The sequence below is a fragment of the Limanda limanda genome, chromosome 6 (assembly GCF_963576545.1).
Source record: "Limanda limanda chromosome 6, fLimLim1.1, whole genome shotgun sequence".
In the NCBI taxonomy this organism is placed as follows: Eukaryota; Metazoa; Chordata; class Actinopteri; order Pleuronectiformes; family Pleuronectidae; genus Limanda; species Limanda limanda.
The window spans coordinates 14,592,296-14,612,439 of record NC_083641.1 but is presented as its reverse complement, the minus strand read 5'-3'; the positions used below and the strand labels follow the sequence as shown (position 1 = coordinate 14,612,439).

Below are 20,144 nucleotides of genomic sequence, written 5' to 3'. Positions count from 1 at the left end.
GACAGGATATGGGATGCATGATTATGTATTTGTTATTTTAACCAATAATGGTTGAGTTTGTATTGAGGTCACTGGGAGGTTGCAACCAACTAGATACACCTCACACCACCCGCGCCTTTCTAGAGAAGAACCTCCGATTACCTTCGGGTAATATAAAGGCCAGTGCTTGTTTGTCTTTTCTGTGCTACTGTAGAAACATGGTGGTCTTCAAAGAAGAGAACCTGCTCCAGCTCTAGATCAGAGGCTGTATATTAAAAAGGACAATGCATCTCCACTTCCACCCACAATCCAGAAATCAAGCCAAAACATATCGGATATAAACGCTACTTTAATGTGAATTTGGTGCAAGTGTCTGTGTAGTAGCGATTGGGGGATGGAGCCATGGTATCAAGGTCCTGCTGATTTACATTCTTGACCAATCAAGATTCAATCTAAGCTGTCAATCATATAAATTGATATAGCATCAAATAATAATAACTATCTAAAATAAATTTGATGATTTTTCTTTGATTTTTTTTGTTTAGTCCATGTCTCATTAACTAGCATTGAGGAGGCCGGACATAAAACATATACTGCAGCTGGCCACCAGGTGGTGATAGAGACATTTTTGTATTAACTTTTCGGGAGATGACATATGTCAACCATGTTTATATGAAGTCTATGATTTAATTCTAATCAAACAAAGACCCAATTAGTCAAACTTTCATCAGAGGTTCTACGCTAATGAAAACATGTCCATTAGTATTGAACTCCACATACTGGACCTTCAAGTATTCAATAAAGTTTGTGCTTCATGACCTTGTACAACTAATTCTATCAATGATGCAATCAAGCTCGTCATGACTGGGTTTTTCTTATACCAATACTTTCCGTCTTTTCAGTCCTGTGACCATGATGCTTGTTAAATCCAATGTCCAACTTTTGTTGTCGCACTCTTAAGTGCAAAGTCCATTCCTGATCCTGTTAGCTCTGGATTATAATCCTTGGGTTCCCGTTGCTTCATTGTGCCTCCCGCCCTCCCTTGTCCTGCCAGCTGAATGAAGGGTTTTGTAGTGGCCTTGCGTCAGTCTGTCTGACGTTGGCTGACAGGCTGAAGGAGTGAATGACGGCTTTTCATAAAGACGAATGGCAGCTTTACAGACCACTCGCGACACCCCAACACTCATCTCTAACCTTCCATTTACAGCTGGTTTGTGTCTGGGCATGTGCAGGATGCTTGTGTGCTTGGAGGTGTATGGGCTATGGATTAGTATGTGTATTTATATGGTATATTGTAAACTATTAACTAATCTGTAACTATGGTTTTATCAATTATTAGTGTAACCATTCTATTTATTTTTTAATTGCAAGATATGATCTGGGACACATGCATTGTCAATGATAATGCACTGAAATACATTTTAAACATTAATGGAAAGGTCTCATGCCCACAATAAAGCAGCATGCAGGACGGCAGCAGCAGGAGAGATTCATTTCTCCCCTATATGCTGAGATGAAGAGAGCCTCCCCTGAGCATATCATATAGCCCCTCAATCAGGACTCAATAGGTGTTAGAAACTGGATAAAGGTAGTTACCTGCCTAACATTTCAACGGGAACATTTGATATGTGCTCCAAAACAGCAGTAGATGCGTGTCCCTTGTAACAGGAAGTGAGGAGCGTGGAAAACAGCGACAGGCAAAGATTCGCCGATGCACTGTAGCTGGAGGTTTTCGTATTGCTCCCTGTTTTTTGCTGACATACAAGCTCGGTTTTACGAACACTACTATATCATACATGAACCAGAGGCGGTCACATAAACAGTCACTCTTGGGTTTGGGGTGACAAGAAGAGTTCAGTTGTGTATTCTTGGGTAGCGGTGCACCTCCCATCCAACTCAAAGAATACAATGACGTTGTGTCTCTCGTATCTAGGCAACACAGAAGGTCTTAAAGGTATATTTGACAATTTCGACTTTTACACCCTACACGAAGAGTTATCATTGTTATTAATAACTGTTCCTGGCCTCTCTCACTCTCTCCCCATTCCTTGTATTCCACCCAACCCCAGCCAGTTGAGGCAGGTGGCCACCCACACTCTTGTTCTGTTTCTCCCTGTGTATGATGGAGTTTTTCTGTCTCTCCAAAGTCGCCAAAGTATTTGCTTGTCGTGGGGAACTGTCGTGGGTCTCAACCTCACTATGTAAAGAAAATGCATGCTGTGATTTGTCACTTCTGTATATAAAATTGAATTGAAATATAGTACTCAGGGCCAGTCTGACGTATGCCACCAAACGTATGAATCTATGTAAACAGGATTAAACAGATTTTAGTTACTTGTAATTAGTTTTGGCTGAAACCTAATGCAGCTATTCCTTTCCACAACACACATTTCAGTATCCTATTGATACATTTACTCTGACTGTGAATTCAAACAGCACATGTTCTAACACATGTACAGTATTCCAGGTACCTATATATATCTTGGCTTCATGATAATGATGGCACATAGCGGCAACCTTTCAGGTTGTGTGAGTTAATCAGGAAACACTGTGGGGAGGTGTCAACTTTCCACTGGAATCAGCCCCCCTCTTTGCAAGAGCTGCATGAGCAGTACAAACCGTGATGGTGTCTCTCAGCTCCGGCTGCATGGGCTCCCTGCTCATCACAACACGGGCTTGTGTTGCCCGCTGGAGGCGAGGCGGGGGAAGACAGGAAGGGAGAGATGAAGCGCTCCTATACATTCACCTCTCTCTCTCTCTTTCTCTCTCTCTCTCTCTCTCTCTCCCCTTCTCTCCCCCGCGCTAGGCTTTAGATAGTCGCGGCCACCCCCTTCGTCTCCCCGGCAAAGACACAGAGAGAGAGAGCGAGAGGTTCTATTGGCAAGAATTAGGGGGGTGCCAACTCCACATTTTGCTTGGTGCGTAATTTACGCACAATAAAGAGATTGGGTATCATTATTGGATCCGAGCTCAATCTAAAAATAAGAGAGAAAAAAGGATTATCATAGCAGGGAGAGAGAGAGAGAGAGGGAGAGAGAGAGATAGAGAGAGAGAGAGAGAGAGAGAGTCCTGACTGTCATCCACAGGTCTGAAAAAGTGTCTCCCGCTAGGCGCGCTCCCTGCATGACTCCCCATTTATTTATTTGCCCCCCCCCACCCCCCCACCCCCCCCACCCGGATGCGCGCCACCTCTGCGAAAGCCGGAGCGCTCCTCACTCTCTCGTCTCCTCACTTCGCTTCCTCTCCTCTTCTCGACAGCATCCACAACTATAGCTGCAACCGTCCCCATCACTCTTTTTTCCTCCCCCCTCCTCTCTCTCTCTCTCTCTCTCTCTCTCTCTCTCTCTCTCTCTCTCTCTCTCTCTCTCTCTCTCTCTCTCTCTCTCTCTCTCCCTCTCTCTCTCTCTCTCACTCTCTCTCTCTCTCTCTGTCTCTCTCTGCCAGATCTCTGTCCTCTGCGGCTCTCACCCCTTCGCCCTCCCCACACCCAGCCACCACCACCACCACCACCACCTCCACCTCTCCAGCTCAGTCCCTCACTCCTCTGACGCACGCCAGGGAAACGGACCCGGAGACAGAGAGGAGGGAAGAAAAAAAACAAAACATCAGCAGCTGACTCCGACCGGCCGATATGATCCAGAGACTGCACCGGACTGAGACGCGGTCCTGAAGCCGACAGGAGAACACTCTCACCCGGGAGGAGGAGGCGGCGGCAGAGTCGCAGGAGAAGCAAAAGGAGGAGGAGGAGGAGAGGGGAGGAAGAGGAAGCGGACGGGCAGAAGTCAAGGACTTGCATTTTAAGCAAACTGCAAAGAGAGAGAGGGGGAAAAAACGAGGAGACGAGAGAGAAGAGGAGCGAGTCAGAGCTCTCATCCGAGAGCGAGAGTGGGGGGAGATCGCATTCCTATCACGTCTTCATTTCTCCTCTCTCCTCTTTTTTTTTTGCTTCGGAGCGGGAGAGAGAGAGAGAGAGAGGGAAGGAGGGAGGGAGGGAGAGAAAGAAGGAACGAGCGAGAGAAGAGAGAGATCTAACAAGATTCAAACTAGTGGTCTTTTTCCCCCGATGCTTTCCAATTGCAGAAGGAGACTGAGGTGAGTGGCTGTCAGTGAGTGAGTCTTATGGGAAATCTTAGGCAGATGGAGGCATAATAAGTGTGTGTGTGTGTGTGCGTGTGTGTGTGTGTGTGTGTGTGTGTGTGTGTGTGTGTGTTTATTAGTGTCTGCATTGCCATGGACTTCCAAAAAGGACAACAAGCTCTCTGCACATATATCGAGGACACCGGACCGCAGGGTTCCAGTCGACTGATCAATACTCGTTTGTTTTTTTTTCACCCACCGCGTTCCTGCCAATGTCACGACGGAAGGCTGCTGCATTATGCTTGGCATGTATTTCCAACAGCCGCTCCGCTCTGCGCTATGTTGGCAGCGAGGTTATTTTAAGGGTAGATTTCAGCAGGATTCTCCACCGCGTCGGTTCGACCAGGGGCTCGACACCCATCATCCTAACTTACTTTAATCCGGATTCAAGGTGAGGTGTTTTAATTTGAATGGGTCGTTTCGTGAATCCCGACGACGACGAGCAGCACTTTTAATTCGTGTGAGTGCAGAGCTGTGGAGAAATCTCCCCCCCATCCCCCCCAGTTTTCGGTTTTGAATCCGAGGCTCATTCACATGCGCATCTCTCCCTCTCCTCGGTGCACCCTGCACTCTCTCCATTTCTCTTTTCCACCTCTCCCTCTCCCCGTTCCCTCCCTGAGTGTTTCTGTCTATAAATCACCCTCAATCTCTCCTTCTCTTCCTCGCAGCCCGGCATCGGACGGTGAGCGGGGCGCACCGGGCACCGACAGGACACACCACAGGAGGAAATGTGAAGTTGGAATCCCACTAAACTAAGTACGTATATATATACACAACCATGAAGTATGATGCGGCACGAGATAATACTAAATGCATTAAATGTTATGACTTTTTTATGATCCTAACGCGGGAGCGGAATCAATAAATCCTGGAGGATTACGCACCGAGAGGGACGTGGAAACACGGAATTTTGCAGCGAGCGGATCGTCTCGAGGGATCTTTTTTTTTTCCTTGGTGCGTTTTCCCGTCACGTTTTTTTTGGGGGATAACAACATATTTCCAATTTTCCCTCCTTCTATTTTTCCCTGTCGCTGGGGTTTCCTTTTCAGCACCATGGACAGCGGCTCTGCTCCAAAACACGGTCCCAGCGCATATTCTCTGGATTTTCAGCTCTGTGTGTGCGTGCGTGTGCATGTGTGTGTGTGCGTGCGTGTGTGTGTGCGTGTGCATGTGCGTGTGTGTGTGTGTGTGTGTGTGTGTGTGTGCGTGTGTGTGTGTGTGTGTGTGTGTGTGTGAGAGAGAGAGAGAAGTAACAACAACCAGAAAAGATACTGAGCTTTTGTGCGTCTTTTATCTACTTAACAACATGCACTGTTCAAATACCAAACGGATTCTTCAACCATCTTCTTCTTTTTTTTTTAAACCAAAGCACAATTTTAGAGGCTTGTGTTATTTTTTACTTTCGGTAAAAATAAGTGGGCCCTTCTTAACATTAGATATCTAGGACGACCGGTTCTACTCAAAGGCAGCCTCACCGCTGAGCTGTGCCCACTGCATTTTTGTCATGTTTTATTATTATTTCAGATCTTCACATAGCTAAACTCAAACCTTACCTATTCTGTTGTTTTGATTTAATTCATCAGCTTCTAACATTCATAGACCAGTATGTTGAGATTCATTTTAGGGAGATGGATGCTCAGAAAGTCCCCTAGCAGTCCTCATCTCGTCCCAGTAATAGTACCTAAGCTGACACCTATTCCCTTCCCAGCCTCCTCTTGCCTTAGACCATCAATGTCCCTCCTCTACTAGAGGCTGGACTCTCACTTACAGAAAGAGGGATCGGGGGCTCCGTTACGTGATCAATTCATCACAGCGACTGCGTTTCCTCACCCGTTACCTCATCCACCTGCTGTTTCCTACGTTTATTCATGGCGATAATCATCTCTGAGGGAAATGTATTGGGGCTTTACTGGTTTATTTCCTGTATAATAAATGGTTCTCCCGCCTTTATAACCTACAGTATGTGACGGTACATGTCTGAGGGTAGAGATTTGTTCCTGTTGCCGGGTATCATATTACCCATCCAAGAGTCCTAGGCTTCTATTTTGTTTGAAATACCCAGAAGCGTTGCAACATCTAAAGCACTCTCCAATGTCATTCTATTATTAATTGGTATTCATTTCAAAGCTTTCATCCATTCAACTGAAAGTAATGCACCACTCCTCTCTACCTACCTCTCTTACCTAAAACCTGACTTGGTGCGGGTGTGTGTGTGTGTGCACGTGCCTGTACCTGTGCGTAATCACTAACCCCCTTTCCTCCCGCCTTTCCTTTCTCTCTCTCGCTCTGTGCTCTATTGCAGTGCTGTGAAGTGGCTCCGTCCCTGGAGCCAAGACTTCATCCCCTTGGTGTCAGCGAGGATGCTGTGGGTTACCTTGCTGAGCACCATAGCCTTAGGATGGACCACCCCGATCCCACTACTAGAGGACTCCGAGGAGATCGACGAGCCCTGCTTCGAGCCCTGCTACTGCGAAGTCAAGGAGGGCATCTTCCACGTCCACTGTGACAGTAAAGGATTTACAAATGTCAGCCAAATCTCCCAGATATGGAGCCGGCCCTTCAAGCTCAACCTGCAGAGAAACTCCATGAGGAAGCTTTACTTTAACAGCTTCCTCCATCTCAACAATGCCATATCCATTAATCTGGGTAATAACGCTTTGCAAGATATCCATGCTGGAGCGTTCAATGGCTTAGGAATACTCAAGCGGCTGTTCCTACATGAAAACAAACTAGAGGTTTTCCGGAATGATACTTTTCTGGGATTGGAGAGTTTAGAATATCTCCAGGCGGACTACAACGTTATCAAAAGGATTGAAAGTGGTACGTTCAGGCACCTTCACAAGTTGAGAGTGCTGATATTAAATGACAATCACATCCCTGTGCTCCCAAATTATCTTTTCCGGTCCGTAGCACTCACACATCTGGACCTAAGAGGAAACAGACTAAAGACATTGCCGTACAAGGGCACACTGGAGTATGTTGGGAGGAGCTTAATGGAAATTCAGTTGGAGGAGAACCCCTGGAACTGTGTGTGTGAGATTGTCCAGTTAAAGACGTGGCTGGAGAGAATCCCTTACACAGCTTTGGTGGGTGAGATTACGTGCGAGTTCCCATTCCACTTACATGGGAAAGACTTACGGGAAATCAAGCGCAGTGAGCTCTGTCCTCTGCTCTCTGATGCAGAGATTGAGGCCAAGCTGGGAATTCCCCGGGTCCCCTTTAGCAATGAGAACACATGGCCTACTAAACCATCCTCCATGCTCTCCTCTTTTCACAACACAGCATCTTCTGTGGAATATAAGGAACGAGTTCTCAAGCCAACCAAACGACCCCGGCCCACAAAGAATCCTCCAACCCCACACAGCTTATACCCAGGCATCAATCAACCCCCTGTCGCTGGCTACCAAACAAGGCCTCCCATCCCCATAATTTGTCCAGCTGGATGTACCTGCAATCTCCACATCAACGACCTGGGGCTAACGGTGAACTGTAAAGAGAAAGGCTTTCACAACATCTCTGAGCTCCTGCCACGGCCCCTTAATGCCAAGAAATTGTATCTCAGTGGGAACCTGATACAGAAAATCTACCGTTCCGATTTCTGGAATTTCTCCAGTTTGGATTTACTGCATTTAGGGAATAATCGCATATCCTATGTCCAAGAGGGGGCATTTATTAACCTGCCAAACTTAAAAAGTCTATATTTGAACGGGAATGACATTGAGAGGCTCTCTCCTGGGATGTTTCGGGGGCTTCAGATGCTCAGTTATCTTTACTTTGAGTATAATGTCATACGTGAGATACAACCTAATTCCTTCTCCCTAATACCGAATCTCCAGCTGGTTTTCCTGAATGACAATCTGCTACGCTCCCTCCCCAATGAAGCCTTTGCCGGCACCAACCTTGCACGCCTCAACCTCCGCAACAACTACTTCCTTTCCCTGCCTGTGCGCGGCGTTCTGGAGCATCTGACATCCATTGTCCAGATTGATCTGCATCAGAACCCATGGGACTGCTCCTGCGATATCATCCCCCTCAAACACTGGGTGGAAAAGCTCTCCTCTGTAATTGTAGTCGGGGATGTCATTTGCAAGACACCTGACTTTGCTTCCGGCAAGGACCTGCGATCACTGGAGGTGGAGGTCATCTGTCCTGAGCTTAAATATTCTTCAGGGCCTTCGCCAGCCCTGCCCGGTGGGGATGACCTCACCACGGGCAGCTCTGAAATGGGGGAGGCAGGTGGAAGAGGAGCTGTTCCACTGTCTGTTCTCATCCTCAGCCTACTCATCCTCTTCATATCTGCCGTGTTTGTGGCTGCAGGGCTTTTTGCTTTTGTTCTCCGTCGCAGGAAGAAGCTGCCCTTCCGGAAACGTTCTGAAGTAGATCTGACAGGGCTACAGATGCAGTGCAGGATTTTTGAGGATCCACCGAGGCAGAGTAGTGCCTGTAACACAGGCACACCGGAGAAACCGACACCCAGTATTCATACACACACTCACAGTAGTCATGCACACGCCCATGGTCACGTTTATGACTACATCCCCCACCCGGTGACTCAGATGTGTAACAACCCCATCTACAAGCCTAGAGAGGGGGAGATAGCAGCAGAGGACAGAGCACACTTTTCAGCGAAAAAAGACAATGGCATCAGTTGCAACAGTAACTACAGAACCTTGTTAGAGAAAGAGAGAGAGTGGACCCTGGCCGTCTCCAACTCTCAACTCAACACCATCGTCACAGTCAACCACTCCGCGGCTGACATGGCAGGATTTCACGAGAATGGAGGGCTCTGCCCGACAGTGATTGACAGTCAGAGGCCCACGCCGACAGTGGGCTTCGTAGACTGTTTGTATGGGACAGTACCAAAATTAAAGGACATGCACGTGGCGCATGCGCACCCACCAGGCATGCAGTACCCTGATTTGCAGCAGGATGCACGGCTGAAGGAGACATTGCTTTTCACGGCGGGGAAAGGCTGCTACCCCGACCCGTCCCAAAGCGATTACCTCGAGTTAAGGGCCAAACTTCAAACCAAGCCGGATTACCTCGAAGTCTTGGAAAAATCGTACCGATTTTAACATCCCATGGAGAAAAAAATTCAATTTATGAATTCAAACATTCACTCTGCCACCTAAATCACCCAAAACCAATACTGAAAAACAAACATGAAAAAGCAGCATGATATAAAATTAAATATTATACTACAGTTACAACAACATTTCCCCCAAATTCACTTTGGAGGAGAGGCCATTCTCAGATATTTCAATGAAGTGCCTTTTTTTCAGAGTAGCCAGCAATGTCAACAGCCGTTATTTTTATAATATATACATATATATATATAAATATCTCTTTATGCCCAAGAGAGACCAAGTGAAGAACGAGAGGGGCCCGGGGAATAAAACATACACAACATCCTAAAATACATCTGTTACTAAAACCCCTTTTTATGGAGTTACCATGATGTGGAAGACACACGGGAGCTGGACGTCTCCCTGATTTGGGGTTTTTCTTTCTGCCTCTTTTACCCCTGACTAGGATGTACAAACACCCGGAGGCCATGCACATGAAGTTTGCAGGAAATGATTGAAAGAGAGAAAAAAAAAAATAAGAATACCTATGTTAAAATGAACTGCAGTTTGCTGCATGCACTCGCTTCACTTCAGGAAGCGAGGGGGGGATTTATTCAGAACTATCACATCACATTATGAACTGAGATACTGCAACACATTTACTGTTCAGTGTTCTATTTAATTTTTATATCTTATTAATATGTTATTACTATTAATGAGGACTTCTGTCTATATCAGGGTGCTTCTCGTAACAAGGACGCGCCGATGCACGGATGGTAAAACATTTGTGAATATTATTATAAGACAATGCTCAAGGTTTTATGGATATTTCCATGCACTTTGTTAAGACCCCCCCTCTCATTGCTTCTGGATTCCCCATTATCACCCACTAACGGCTTTGTAGGAGGCACTTTTAATGTTTTCTCTCTCACAAAGATTTGAAGAAAAATGTGCATATATTTATTCTGTAATTTCAGTGAAGAATTTAATTGTAAAGGTAATGTTAAATCAATGTATAGTGATTATGCGTCTGGTATAGCCTTCTTAATAAAAACAAACTCTTCAATGAAATGATGAAAGGGTTGATGCCACGGGAACCTGTTTGTGGAGCGCTGCTGAACCATCATGAGATAATACAGAGGAGGAGTGGAGGAATAGCTGCTGAACCAATAGAGTGCGAGACAGGAATGTAGTGGAGGGCAATAACATTTAAACTGTTCATTATTATTTTCAGATTAGAACCAAATTAAACAGTATGGGAAGGAAAGGGCGGACAAAGTGTTATTTTTTTTCTGGAAATTTCTTATTTCCATTTCTAGTTATTTCCTCTTATCGCCGCCTGCTGGATATCATGCTGTGCAATTTTTTTTCTACCTGCCACTACATTGTTGATTCCAGTTGGATGTAATCTAGAAGGTAAAAGATAAAGAAAAAACGCGATGCCAGAACAAGCCGAATGAAGGCTGCTGGTGTTGAAGTGGATGAGAAGAGAGGATATACCAAATCAGTGAGGCGTGCTGCGATTTTCATTACCTAAACGGGTACTACTGATTTAGGCTAATAAACAGTAATTGAGGGGGCGAGTGAAAACGTGATTGGAAGTAGCTCTTGGAATTTGCGCATCTAATTTCTGACTCCCCCCTTGAAGTGGCAGTGTGGGTTCACTCCACTGGGGGGCGATAAACAGGCGTTCAGATTCATATTTGGATGCAGGTACAATGTAATGCACAATTTGTTTATTCTTAGAGGTCATCGAGTCTCACATTTAGAATGAAACACTGTCAAAATACCTATATATAAAAACCTACATGTGGCATAAGATGATTTTCTTCATTTTGGTGCAGTTTCATCTGTTTCATTGTCAATCTTTTCCCTAACGTTTTTCAAAAAAAATGGCAGAATAAAGCAGGTTTTTTTTAGCTGTATCACCAATTGAAACATTATTTCAAACAACCTAAACTAAGCAGTGCGTTCATATATTGATATTTCTTATTTTTGTTGAGGCTTGTTAATTACTGACTGATTTTGTGCATTGATATTCCTAGTGGTAGATTAATCATCAACCGTCTCCCCAGCCATCGTTGCTGATCATTTTGCTGTGGCACTTTTGATATTTTCCTATCCCAGCCCGATTCTGTTTTGGGACCCCTAAAGAGTGAAGCAGCTGGTGAGAAAACATGGTATTACATCATCATCATAGTGCTCTTTCCTTTTCTCTTTACTAAGGTGAACAAATATGATGTGATGTCTATAAAAATGCGATTCTCTATTAAAAGGAGGGTGCTTTTCTGTGTTGTTTTAAAAATGGGAACAATATGCAATTTGCTTTGATTGGTGGTGATCCTCTTTTGAATTTGGGTGTTCTAGTTTTTCACATGTGTCAGCTTACTATGACTGGAAGATATGTAGCAAACCACATACTTCCCTGTTCACTGGGAAGATCCTTAGTCTAGTCCTTCCCAGTACAGATCATCAATGATCCAGTCTATACGTTTGAAATATGGAATATTTTTACCTTGTGTTGTATTTCATGGTTTTATTTTTTCACAATTATTGTTGCTCAAATGAGTCGAGTTCACCTTCACATAAAGCCTTTGTAAGCACGGCAGCATTAAGTCAAGGCTCGTTTGTTTTCAACTCGCAGAATCTTTCCCAATGCTGTACCCCTACCCTACCCCCCCCCCCCAATGTTCTGCTGCCCCACTTCATTTCAATGCTTCTTTTCCCCCCACTTATCACTACACACACACACAAACAAACACTTACACACATAACAACATGGTCAGCATTTTCAGTATATGCACTCACTTTGATTAAAAACATAATGCATTACTCTGTTAACCCCAACCCTCATCATCCCCCCCCCAACTCCCCCAAATGAATAAATAAAATAAAGTTTTGGGATCATTGATGATTTTGCTATAGTTCCGTATCTTGGCAACCTTCAATCCTCTACCCTCCCCTCTCCGTCAACATAATATTTCACAAATGAGTGCTGGGTTTTGTCCCATTATATCATGCTGAGTGGTTTTATCCCAATAAATCCTCTTGTTATCCCGCACTAATATCTCCAAGTGATTTCCTACTTTGGTGAAATGTTGGATAGAGGCAACAGAAGGGATGGAAGGTTTTTCTCTGAATGTTTCTTTTGTGGTATGAAATGTGAACATGCACTGTTTGTTTGAATGCGACGCCATTATGCTGGAGATTTTTGAATTTCACCGAGGAGTTAACCTTTCCTTCAACATCCCTCATGAGCTTTGCCCACTGTTGAGACTTCAGCATGGTAAATTCCTCGTGCATCTTTCTTTGTTTCTCTCTTTTGTTTTCTCGGTTTACGACATTTTTTGTTAGTTTGTATTTTTTTTCTCTTCCTATTGTCTCCTTGCTGTGTGCCCTTTGCGCTGGGCTAGTGCTGGATTTGGATCCCAACATGAAGCTCTTTTTTCACTGGGATTTGGCCGGTGTTACATCACTGCTGACACGTAACTCAAGTCAACTTCAAACACAATAGCTTCAAGGGCAGCTCCCTTGCAGGTTTTATCTCCATTTAACATCCTCTTACTTCTACGGAAACGAAAAGGCGTGCTTTCACCTGTGTCCTCACCCTTTCATAGGTTCAATATCTGAATGAAACTCACATTCATGCGTCACCCATCTCCCAGACCTTATTATCATGATATACCTTGTGCTGGATTGATGGTGGTTGATGGATTATTAACTGGAACAGATAGACTCATCAAACGGTTTAAACGGCAATAACACACTGATAATAACTTCCACTGCTATATAAGATCTTCAGTCTTTTTTCCTCTCAAGTTATTAGTTTTGCTCTCTTTGTAGTTGGAGTTAAAATATGAGAACGCCTTGGCACACTTTCCTCCGGGCGTTTATCTTGAAGTCTCATTAGAACATAATGCAGAATGTAATGCAGTGCGTCGCGGTTATTAGTCCACAGACGTAATGACGCATAATTCTATATGAATTGACTGATTTAAACCTTCACCATGACATAGCTGTTTCAAATTGGCCCCTTCAAGAGATATGATATACCATAAGCCTATTAGAAGAGCTTCTGATGGCTCTCGCACTAGCTCAAAATTCACTGTAGCCCTTTGCTGTCAATAAATTGAAGTGGGTACATTTTTGTGTCGAGTGGCGCTGGTAGCCTGGATGAGGCTGTGTGGATTGCAGCTACACTTTATAGGTGGTCCCCAGGGAGGCAGTTTCATGTGTGTTGTGTTTGTAAATTTCCCTCCGATCCTCTGGCATTGTTGGTCGGTGTATTTCTGAGCCGCTGGTTGTTGCTGGTCTGGTATGTGCCTGCGCTGCATAGTAAAAGAGGCTTGTTGTCAGTTGTCAGTGAACCTGTGTGTGTATGCAGTTGAATTCAGGTGTCTGCAGTAGGTGAAAGACCAACAGTCATTGTGGTGGTGACACATTTTCAATGTCTTTTTTTCTATGCTCAATCAGTGTTTGTTGATGCGTATTTCAGAGTGTTAATTAGCACAGACATGATTTATAAAGGAGACTGAAGAGCAAATAGAAAAAGAAAATGGAAGCCAGATCGGCTTGAGAAACTATTGATGGGAGGCAGAGCACAGACAAGTGGCTTAGGGTAGGGGGAGAGAACATCGCCGGTGGAGGATTGTGAAGGATGTGCCACTTAGAGAAAGGAGGGAGTTTTTTTTTTTTTTTTTGCTCTTTTGTCCCTGAAATAAGCTGTAATTGTCCAATTAACTAAATGAAGAGTCCAAAGCACAGAGAGCACGTGATGAATTGACAGAAAGAGGGGTTGTTACCACTTAAATTTTGCATTATATGCATGAGCGTGTGTGAGTGCACGTGAGCCTTGGTGCGTTATGCTTTCTCTGTTTGGGAAACAGGGAATTATCTCCATTTTGCTGAAAAAGCCGATCTGCCTCTGACCATGGTGCTGAAGTTGCAGTATACTGCAGGTGCTGCGTACAAAAAGGTGTGTTCTACTTTCTGTGCATGCATGTGTGTTTGTGTGGTGGTGGAGATGGGGGAGATGCTGGGGAAGGCTCTTTTGTGTGTGTGGTTGTGTGTGGTTGTGGTTGTGTGTGTGTGTGTGTGTGTGTGTGTGTGTGTGTGTGTGTGTGTGTGTGTGTGTGTGTTGTATAGGAGCCTATTTGGGTTTTCTGTGATTATGCTGAGGTCTCAACAAACTTGTGGTTTTCTTTGTGGTGATGCAAAGCAATAGGAGTACTTACATAAAAGGAGAGGGAAGTTTTTCAGCCGTATACTTTTTGCTTGTGCTATGCTGCTTACTGCACCAGTGTTCCTGGGATGAGTTGATAGGCATTATCAGTGGCAGAGGATCGATTGTCATTTGATGAATTGCCTACACATTCACATCTATGTTGTCCAAGCATAAGGTTTATGGTACAGTCACGAAGAAGTTAGACAGCCGAAAGGATACCAGTCCAACACAGTTTCCCTAGTCCTGAAATCATGAGGAAAAAAAAAGCTTTAACACATCACTCAACTGTGCTGCAGTGCAGAAGCTCAACTGACCCAGTATGTTGAATGTGAGAGTGAGAGAGAGAGGGAGAGAAAGAGAGGGAGGCGGAGGGGTGGAGAGGAGAAACCGGTGCAGAACCAGCAACTGAGACTGTGTGAGCGAAAGAGTGGGGGTGATTCTAAACCCCCTCTGCTGCCGCCTGCGCTGTGAAGCTCTGCATCGGTATTGTTTGCCTAGTGAATTCTGGGTCCCCTGAGAACTCGGCCCCCTCTCGCTTGTCTGAAAAATACTGCAAATTTGGGAGAAGTTGCGGCCATTTGTGCTGCTCAGCAGAGTGCTATACAGCCTGAGCTTTCGGAATGCGTAAAAAAGATTAGCAATCTGTGTTGTTATCACGAGTTGCAGAGGAAGGGTGGGGGACAGACGAGGGGGGGGGGGGGGGTAATTTCATAAAATATGGAGCACAGTGTCCCTGACTGGTGTTCTGAATAGCCTGTCTCTGTCTTTGTTCTGCCGTGTGGGGCTTACTTTGTGCTTCAGAATGGTCTGTAGAGTATTAACTTTTTCTTCCAGTGAATCTTTCATGCAACTATCACAAATGAAGTAATGTTTGAACAGACCAAACCATCTGCATCCTTTCTTGATTCCTGGTTTCCCTATTTATCGCCTTCATTTTATTGCTTTTCATCTTTCTTTAAACTTCCATCTTTTAAATTCATTATTCTGTCCTTATCTCCACCTCTACCGCCTCCCATCCATGCATCTGTTATAGTTCTCACACAAACAGCCGAGTGTTGACCTGCCGACCTTGGCGCTTGTCTGTATGTGTGTGCATCTTCTCTGACACGAGTTTTGGCTCAGTCACTTCTTCTGTACTTTGCTTCGGCTGACATTGTACAGCTGTTTTCGCAGCAAGTCTCCAGGGATGAGGCCGTGTGCGTGTGTGTGCGCGTGCGTGTGTGTGTGCGTGCATGTGTTAGCCAGGTGCATTGCCTTTTCGAGACTCCTCCATGGCGTCTAGCACCCGAGAGAATTGGTCCAAGCGGTTGAAATAAGAGTGTGAGGAGGGAGAGAACAAGCAAACTTCCAGTGTTTGTATTGGGATTCTTAGGTATTGAGCCTCTGCTACTTTTTGTTTAAAAGGCATTTGTTGCTGGTAAATAAAACCACAGAATATCATGTTGAAAAGAAATCTGACTGTTCTTTCCTCATTTTAAATCCGGAAGCTATTAATGCAATGTTCCCTTTCATCATCCAAAATAATCATGAATCCTATAAAATGCTTAAAGAGGAAATTGAGATAATTTTAAAGAGGACTGGTTTCTCTTTTGTATCTATGTGTTGTCGTTTGACATTCAGCTGCTCTACTCAGATCATGAATGGCATTGTGGGCAAAGGCCACCTGCTGGTGGATGGTATATAGCTGATGTTGTTTTAAGTGCATGACGCTTTTTAGGTAAAAGCAGCCTTCAGGGGGATCAGCCCTATAGCAGATTCAAGAATGTCCTGTGATTACGGAGAAGTCTTTAGTAAAAGCGAGATCTAGCTGCTGATTTAAAAACGAAAGAAAGCAGCGTAGCGTGTGTTAAGTTTGTGCCAATAAAACCTGATTAGATGAATGCATGCTGCGGTGCCAGGACATTATAAATTTGGATGACACTGGAGTTGTGAATGGAAACGAATGAGAGGGAACCAGAGGTGAGTGAGGAAAAGACAAGAAAGAGAGAGCGAAATAAGAGGAAGCAACAGTGAAAGGAGAGGCTAGTTCTCTCTTTCCGCTTGATCCTAGTTCTCTTTACTCCTTGGCTACTCGGACAGTTTGTGAGTGGGAGTTTGAGTGTGTGTGTCTATGTTTATGTGTGTGTGTGTTTCTCTCTGTGCATAATATTCTACACTTATGCGTTAAAAATGTACCACAGACTAAAGTAAAGTACATTTGCATGTGAAATTATTTATTCATATTTTTAGCTGGGTCAACATGATGCAAAGTTGAATTTATGATGTCAAGAGAGGTGTAGTGTCAGATTGTACCTTGAGCTGTATACACACATTAGCCACAACATTAATATAATTTTTAATGTAAAAAAACAACAACATTGTCATTAATGTTTTGGCTGATCAGGGTAAATATTCTATTTACACATGCTTATTTATATAAATAAATCACACAGACACACTGCTGCAGAAGAAACAACAGAATTTGTAGACAGAGGAGTGCTGACTTGTGTGAGCATATGCGTGTGTCGCTGGCTCTGGCTGTTCGATCAGCTTGCTGACTTCCATTAGCCCCGAGCTACAGTAATAGCGCGAGGGAGGACAAGTGGAGAGACTGTGGAGAAAAAGGGAGGGAGGAGTGATTCAGGACATATGGCAAAACACAGGCAACAGCATCAATGAATATTTCTCTTTTTATTTTCTTCTCAAGGTTTCATTCATGTTTATTCTCAGTCGAATTCGTGTTTTCTTTCCAGGAAAGAAACTATCCTAGAAATATTAAATCAAGTCTTTGATGGACAAGTCTTTAATGCTTAAAGGTCCAACCTAAATTCCCTTTTTCTGTTCATATGAGATATTGATCAAACGTTGGGATTTTGTGTTGTAGCTTTGCTTTTCATAATCAAAATTGTGGTTTTGAATCTTGTTACATTGAATAGCATGACAAATCAAAAAAACATACCAATGCAGCAGCTGAGCAAAACACCAAGCTAGAGATCTTCTATATTTTTTATGCGAAGTATTAAAAAATGTTTTGTTTCATAATGAAACTCTGGCGGAACAAATCAGATAATTAATTGGAAACACTGCTCTGACGGGGGGAGACAGCATTAGCCTTGAAGGAGGTATGCACTCTCACAGCTTTAATTTACAATCAAGTATCTATGCAGAATATGTTTTTAGTTTTGTTTTAAAAAATGACTACAGGGCTGTTTTTTTAATTTGTGGCTGTCCAACAAGGCTTTGGAAGCTACTTTTAAAAAATACATTATGTAGATGTATGTGTGTGTGTGTGTGTGTGTGTGTGTGTGTGTGTGTGTGTGTGTGTGTGTTGTGTGTGTGTGTGTGTGTGTGTGTGTGTGTGTGGCCACTCATGGTGTTTGCCCACTGACCTAATGTTAGCCAAACCTTTCTGCTTGGTTAGTGATCGTATTGATGCGTAATATGCTTCTACTTATACCCTGTGTGTGTGTGGCTTTGACTGCACGCCTGTGTGTGCATGTGGAGTGTGTGTCATGATGTGGGTCTGTTGTTGTGCTAGTGAGAGTGCCCTGTAACTACTACCACGGCAGAGCGGGAGAGATTTGTGGAGATTTTTTTGCCTAATGAGCAGGGATCACTTGCATTGTTAGCGTTAGCTCAACAATACAGTTAGCTTAATTAAGGCTTGACTGCTTTTAGAGGATCAGCACTCACCCGCAGAGCAGCGGTAGTAAATTTGAGACCTCGGCGCATGAGAGGAGAGAGAGCGATTCCTCTTTTAATTCCCTACTTTTCTGCTTGCTGTGTAATATTCTACAACTCGGCCGAACTCCAGGTCCTCTGGAGTCCACAGGATCTGATAAAAGACAGTGAGAGGGAGCTATATTAAAAATGTTCATGTTTTTACAATCTATTGATGGATATTAGCAACTGGTGTGCTTTGCATCAACAAAAACAACACAATCATTTACACAAAATAACAATACATTTCTCGAATTTGAGAGGATTGGATAGTTTTATATCAAACAATTATCAGATGAGGAATTACTATGTATGTATGAGAAGGGAGTAAAGGAAACCGTGCTTAATAATTCAGCTGGTGCTAGTCAACCGTATTGTGTCAGACTATGATGTGTGTTCAGCTCAAAGACGGCATATAAAAATGGATGACACATATCCACTTCCTTACCCTTGTACACATGAAGCCAAAGCATCCTGGTTACTGGGGCTGCCATCTTGGGCTTTTGATGTAACTTGGAGCTAGAGTCTGCGCAGGTGTGCCCGTGGTGTAAAACCATGGTCCTGCTGATGCAGGCTTTTAACCAATCGTGAGTCGTCTCAGCTGTGAATCATGGCATTTGACCCCATTTTCTAGCATCAATCAATTAAATCATAAGCAAACTTACCTGAAAGATTCATGTTCAATTCAAGAATTAATAAGATCGACCTTAAATAATGGAAAGCATATTTTGGAAAGGAATATTTAACAAGTATTTTGACTTTTTATTTTTGTCCATGTCTCATTCACTGACATGAAGGAGGTGCAAGCAGCCACCAGGGGATTCACGTTTGAGGAGCTGCCATGTTTCATCTTTATCATAGACTGTGTATAAGGAGGTTAGCATCTTAAATAGTGCGGCACAACTTCATACATCTAGGGATGTGATCCATCCTCCTAGGTTTAAGAAATGAAAAAAAAGAATGTTAGACAATATGGCTGATCCCAAAACGTGAGGCCAGCGCATCTTGATCGCCACCTGGTGGCTTTCTGTAATACAGATCATAAAAGTGGTTATTTTTTCAGATGACTTTGGTTTTAATTAATTATTTTATACTATTTAATTAGCGGGAAACATCGTAAGTTAAAGCTGAGTCTGATTCCTGATTGGTTAAGCAGGTGTATCGACGGCACAGACAATGGCTCCAAATGCCCAAGATGGCAGCGTAGTATCTTATCATTCATTTCTGGACAGATAAGGACGTAGTTTCTTCTCTCTTTCCTTCTACCTATACCAACCTAACTATGTCTTTGAAGGTGCATGATTATTTCATTCATGTTCTATTCTCCAAAGCCTAAAACACAACAACTAAGACCATGACCGTTGCCAGAAAAATTAAATGAATAAATAATGCCATGCAAAGCACAGATCCGTACAAGCAGAAAGAAAACCAAAATTGCAGAGGTGCTAATTTGGCTGTGGAAAAAGTTATTATCGAGTCTGGAATTCTCCGAGCTCTGCCTGCAAGTGTGAACGTAGGAGGAGCACGAGTTTCTTTTTGCATAATTCCTAAGGTGGTGTAAAACCAGTCTAAACAGCAGTGGAAAAATGTATGTTGAGTGCTTGTTTTTTGTAATTTTAAGGTTCTGCTGATATTGTTTGGTCTATGAGTTGCTGTTTGTGTGTGTGTGTGTGTTTGTGTCTCTGAACAATGTCTAGAGAGCATTTGGGTTGTGTAGAGAGTCCATAATGCAGCGCTGCGATTCAGGCAGAATGCTGATTTACAGTCATAGGCAGGACAAAGGCAGCGTGTTCGCTTTAGCTCAGTGCACGGGTGTATGGGTGCTGCTTAAGCAAATCAGCCTGGGTGTGATACATGCCTGCTTCTCTTGTAAACGTATAAAGTATTTTTAGATGTATTCAGCTCAGTGTATATTCTTGTTGTTTCCCTGCAGGTTTGTGTGAGCGTTTACAAGTTGACAGGCAAGCTTTCAAGGTATCTGTCCGTGTGTGCGTGTGTGTGTGTGTGTGTGTGTGTGTGTGTGCCTGCATATATAGCCT

General features: G+C 43.8%; 1 protein-coding gene across 1 annotated transcript; it reads left to right on the top strand.

Annotated features, from left to right (window-relative positions):
• Positions 1-6,476: 6,476 nt before the first annotated feature.
• slitrk3a (SLIT and NTRK-like family, member 3a) lies at positions 6,477-9,191 on the top strand. Its single transcript, XM_061073601.1, has one exon. It carries the CDS (start codon positions 6,477-6,479, stop codon positions 9,189-9,191), a length of 2,715 nt encoding a protein of 904 aa, XP_060929584.1.
• Positions 9,192-20,144: the final 10,953 nt, after the last annotated feature.

What these genes read in the sequence shown, in the direction of transcription:
- slitrk3a (XM_061073601.1), top strand. Translation starts at nt 6,477, where the DNA reads ATGCTGTGGGTTACCTTGCTGAGCACCATAGCCTTAGGATGGACCACC.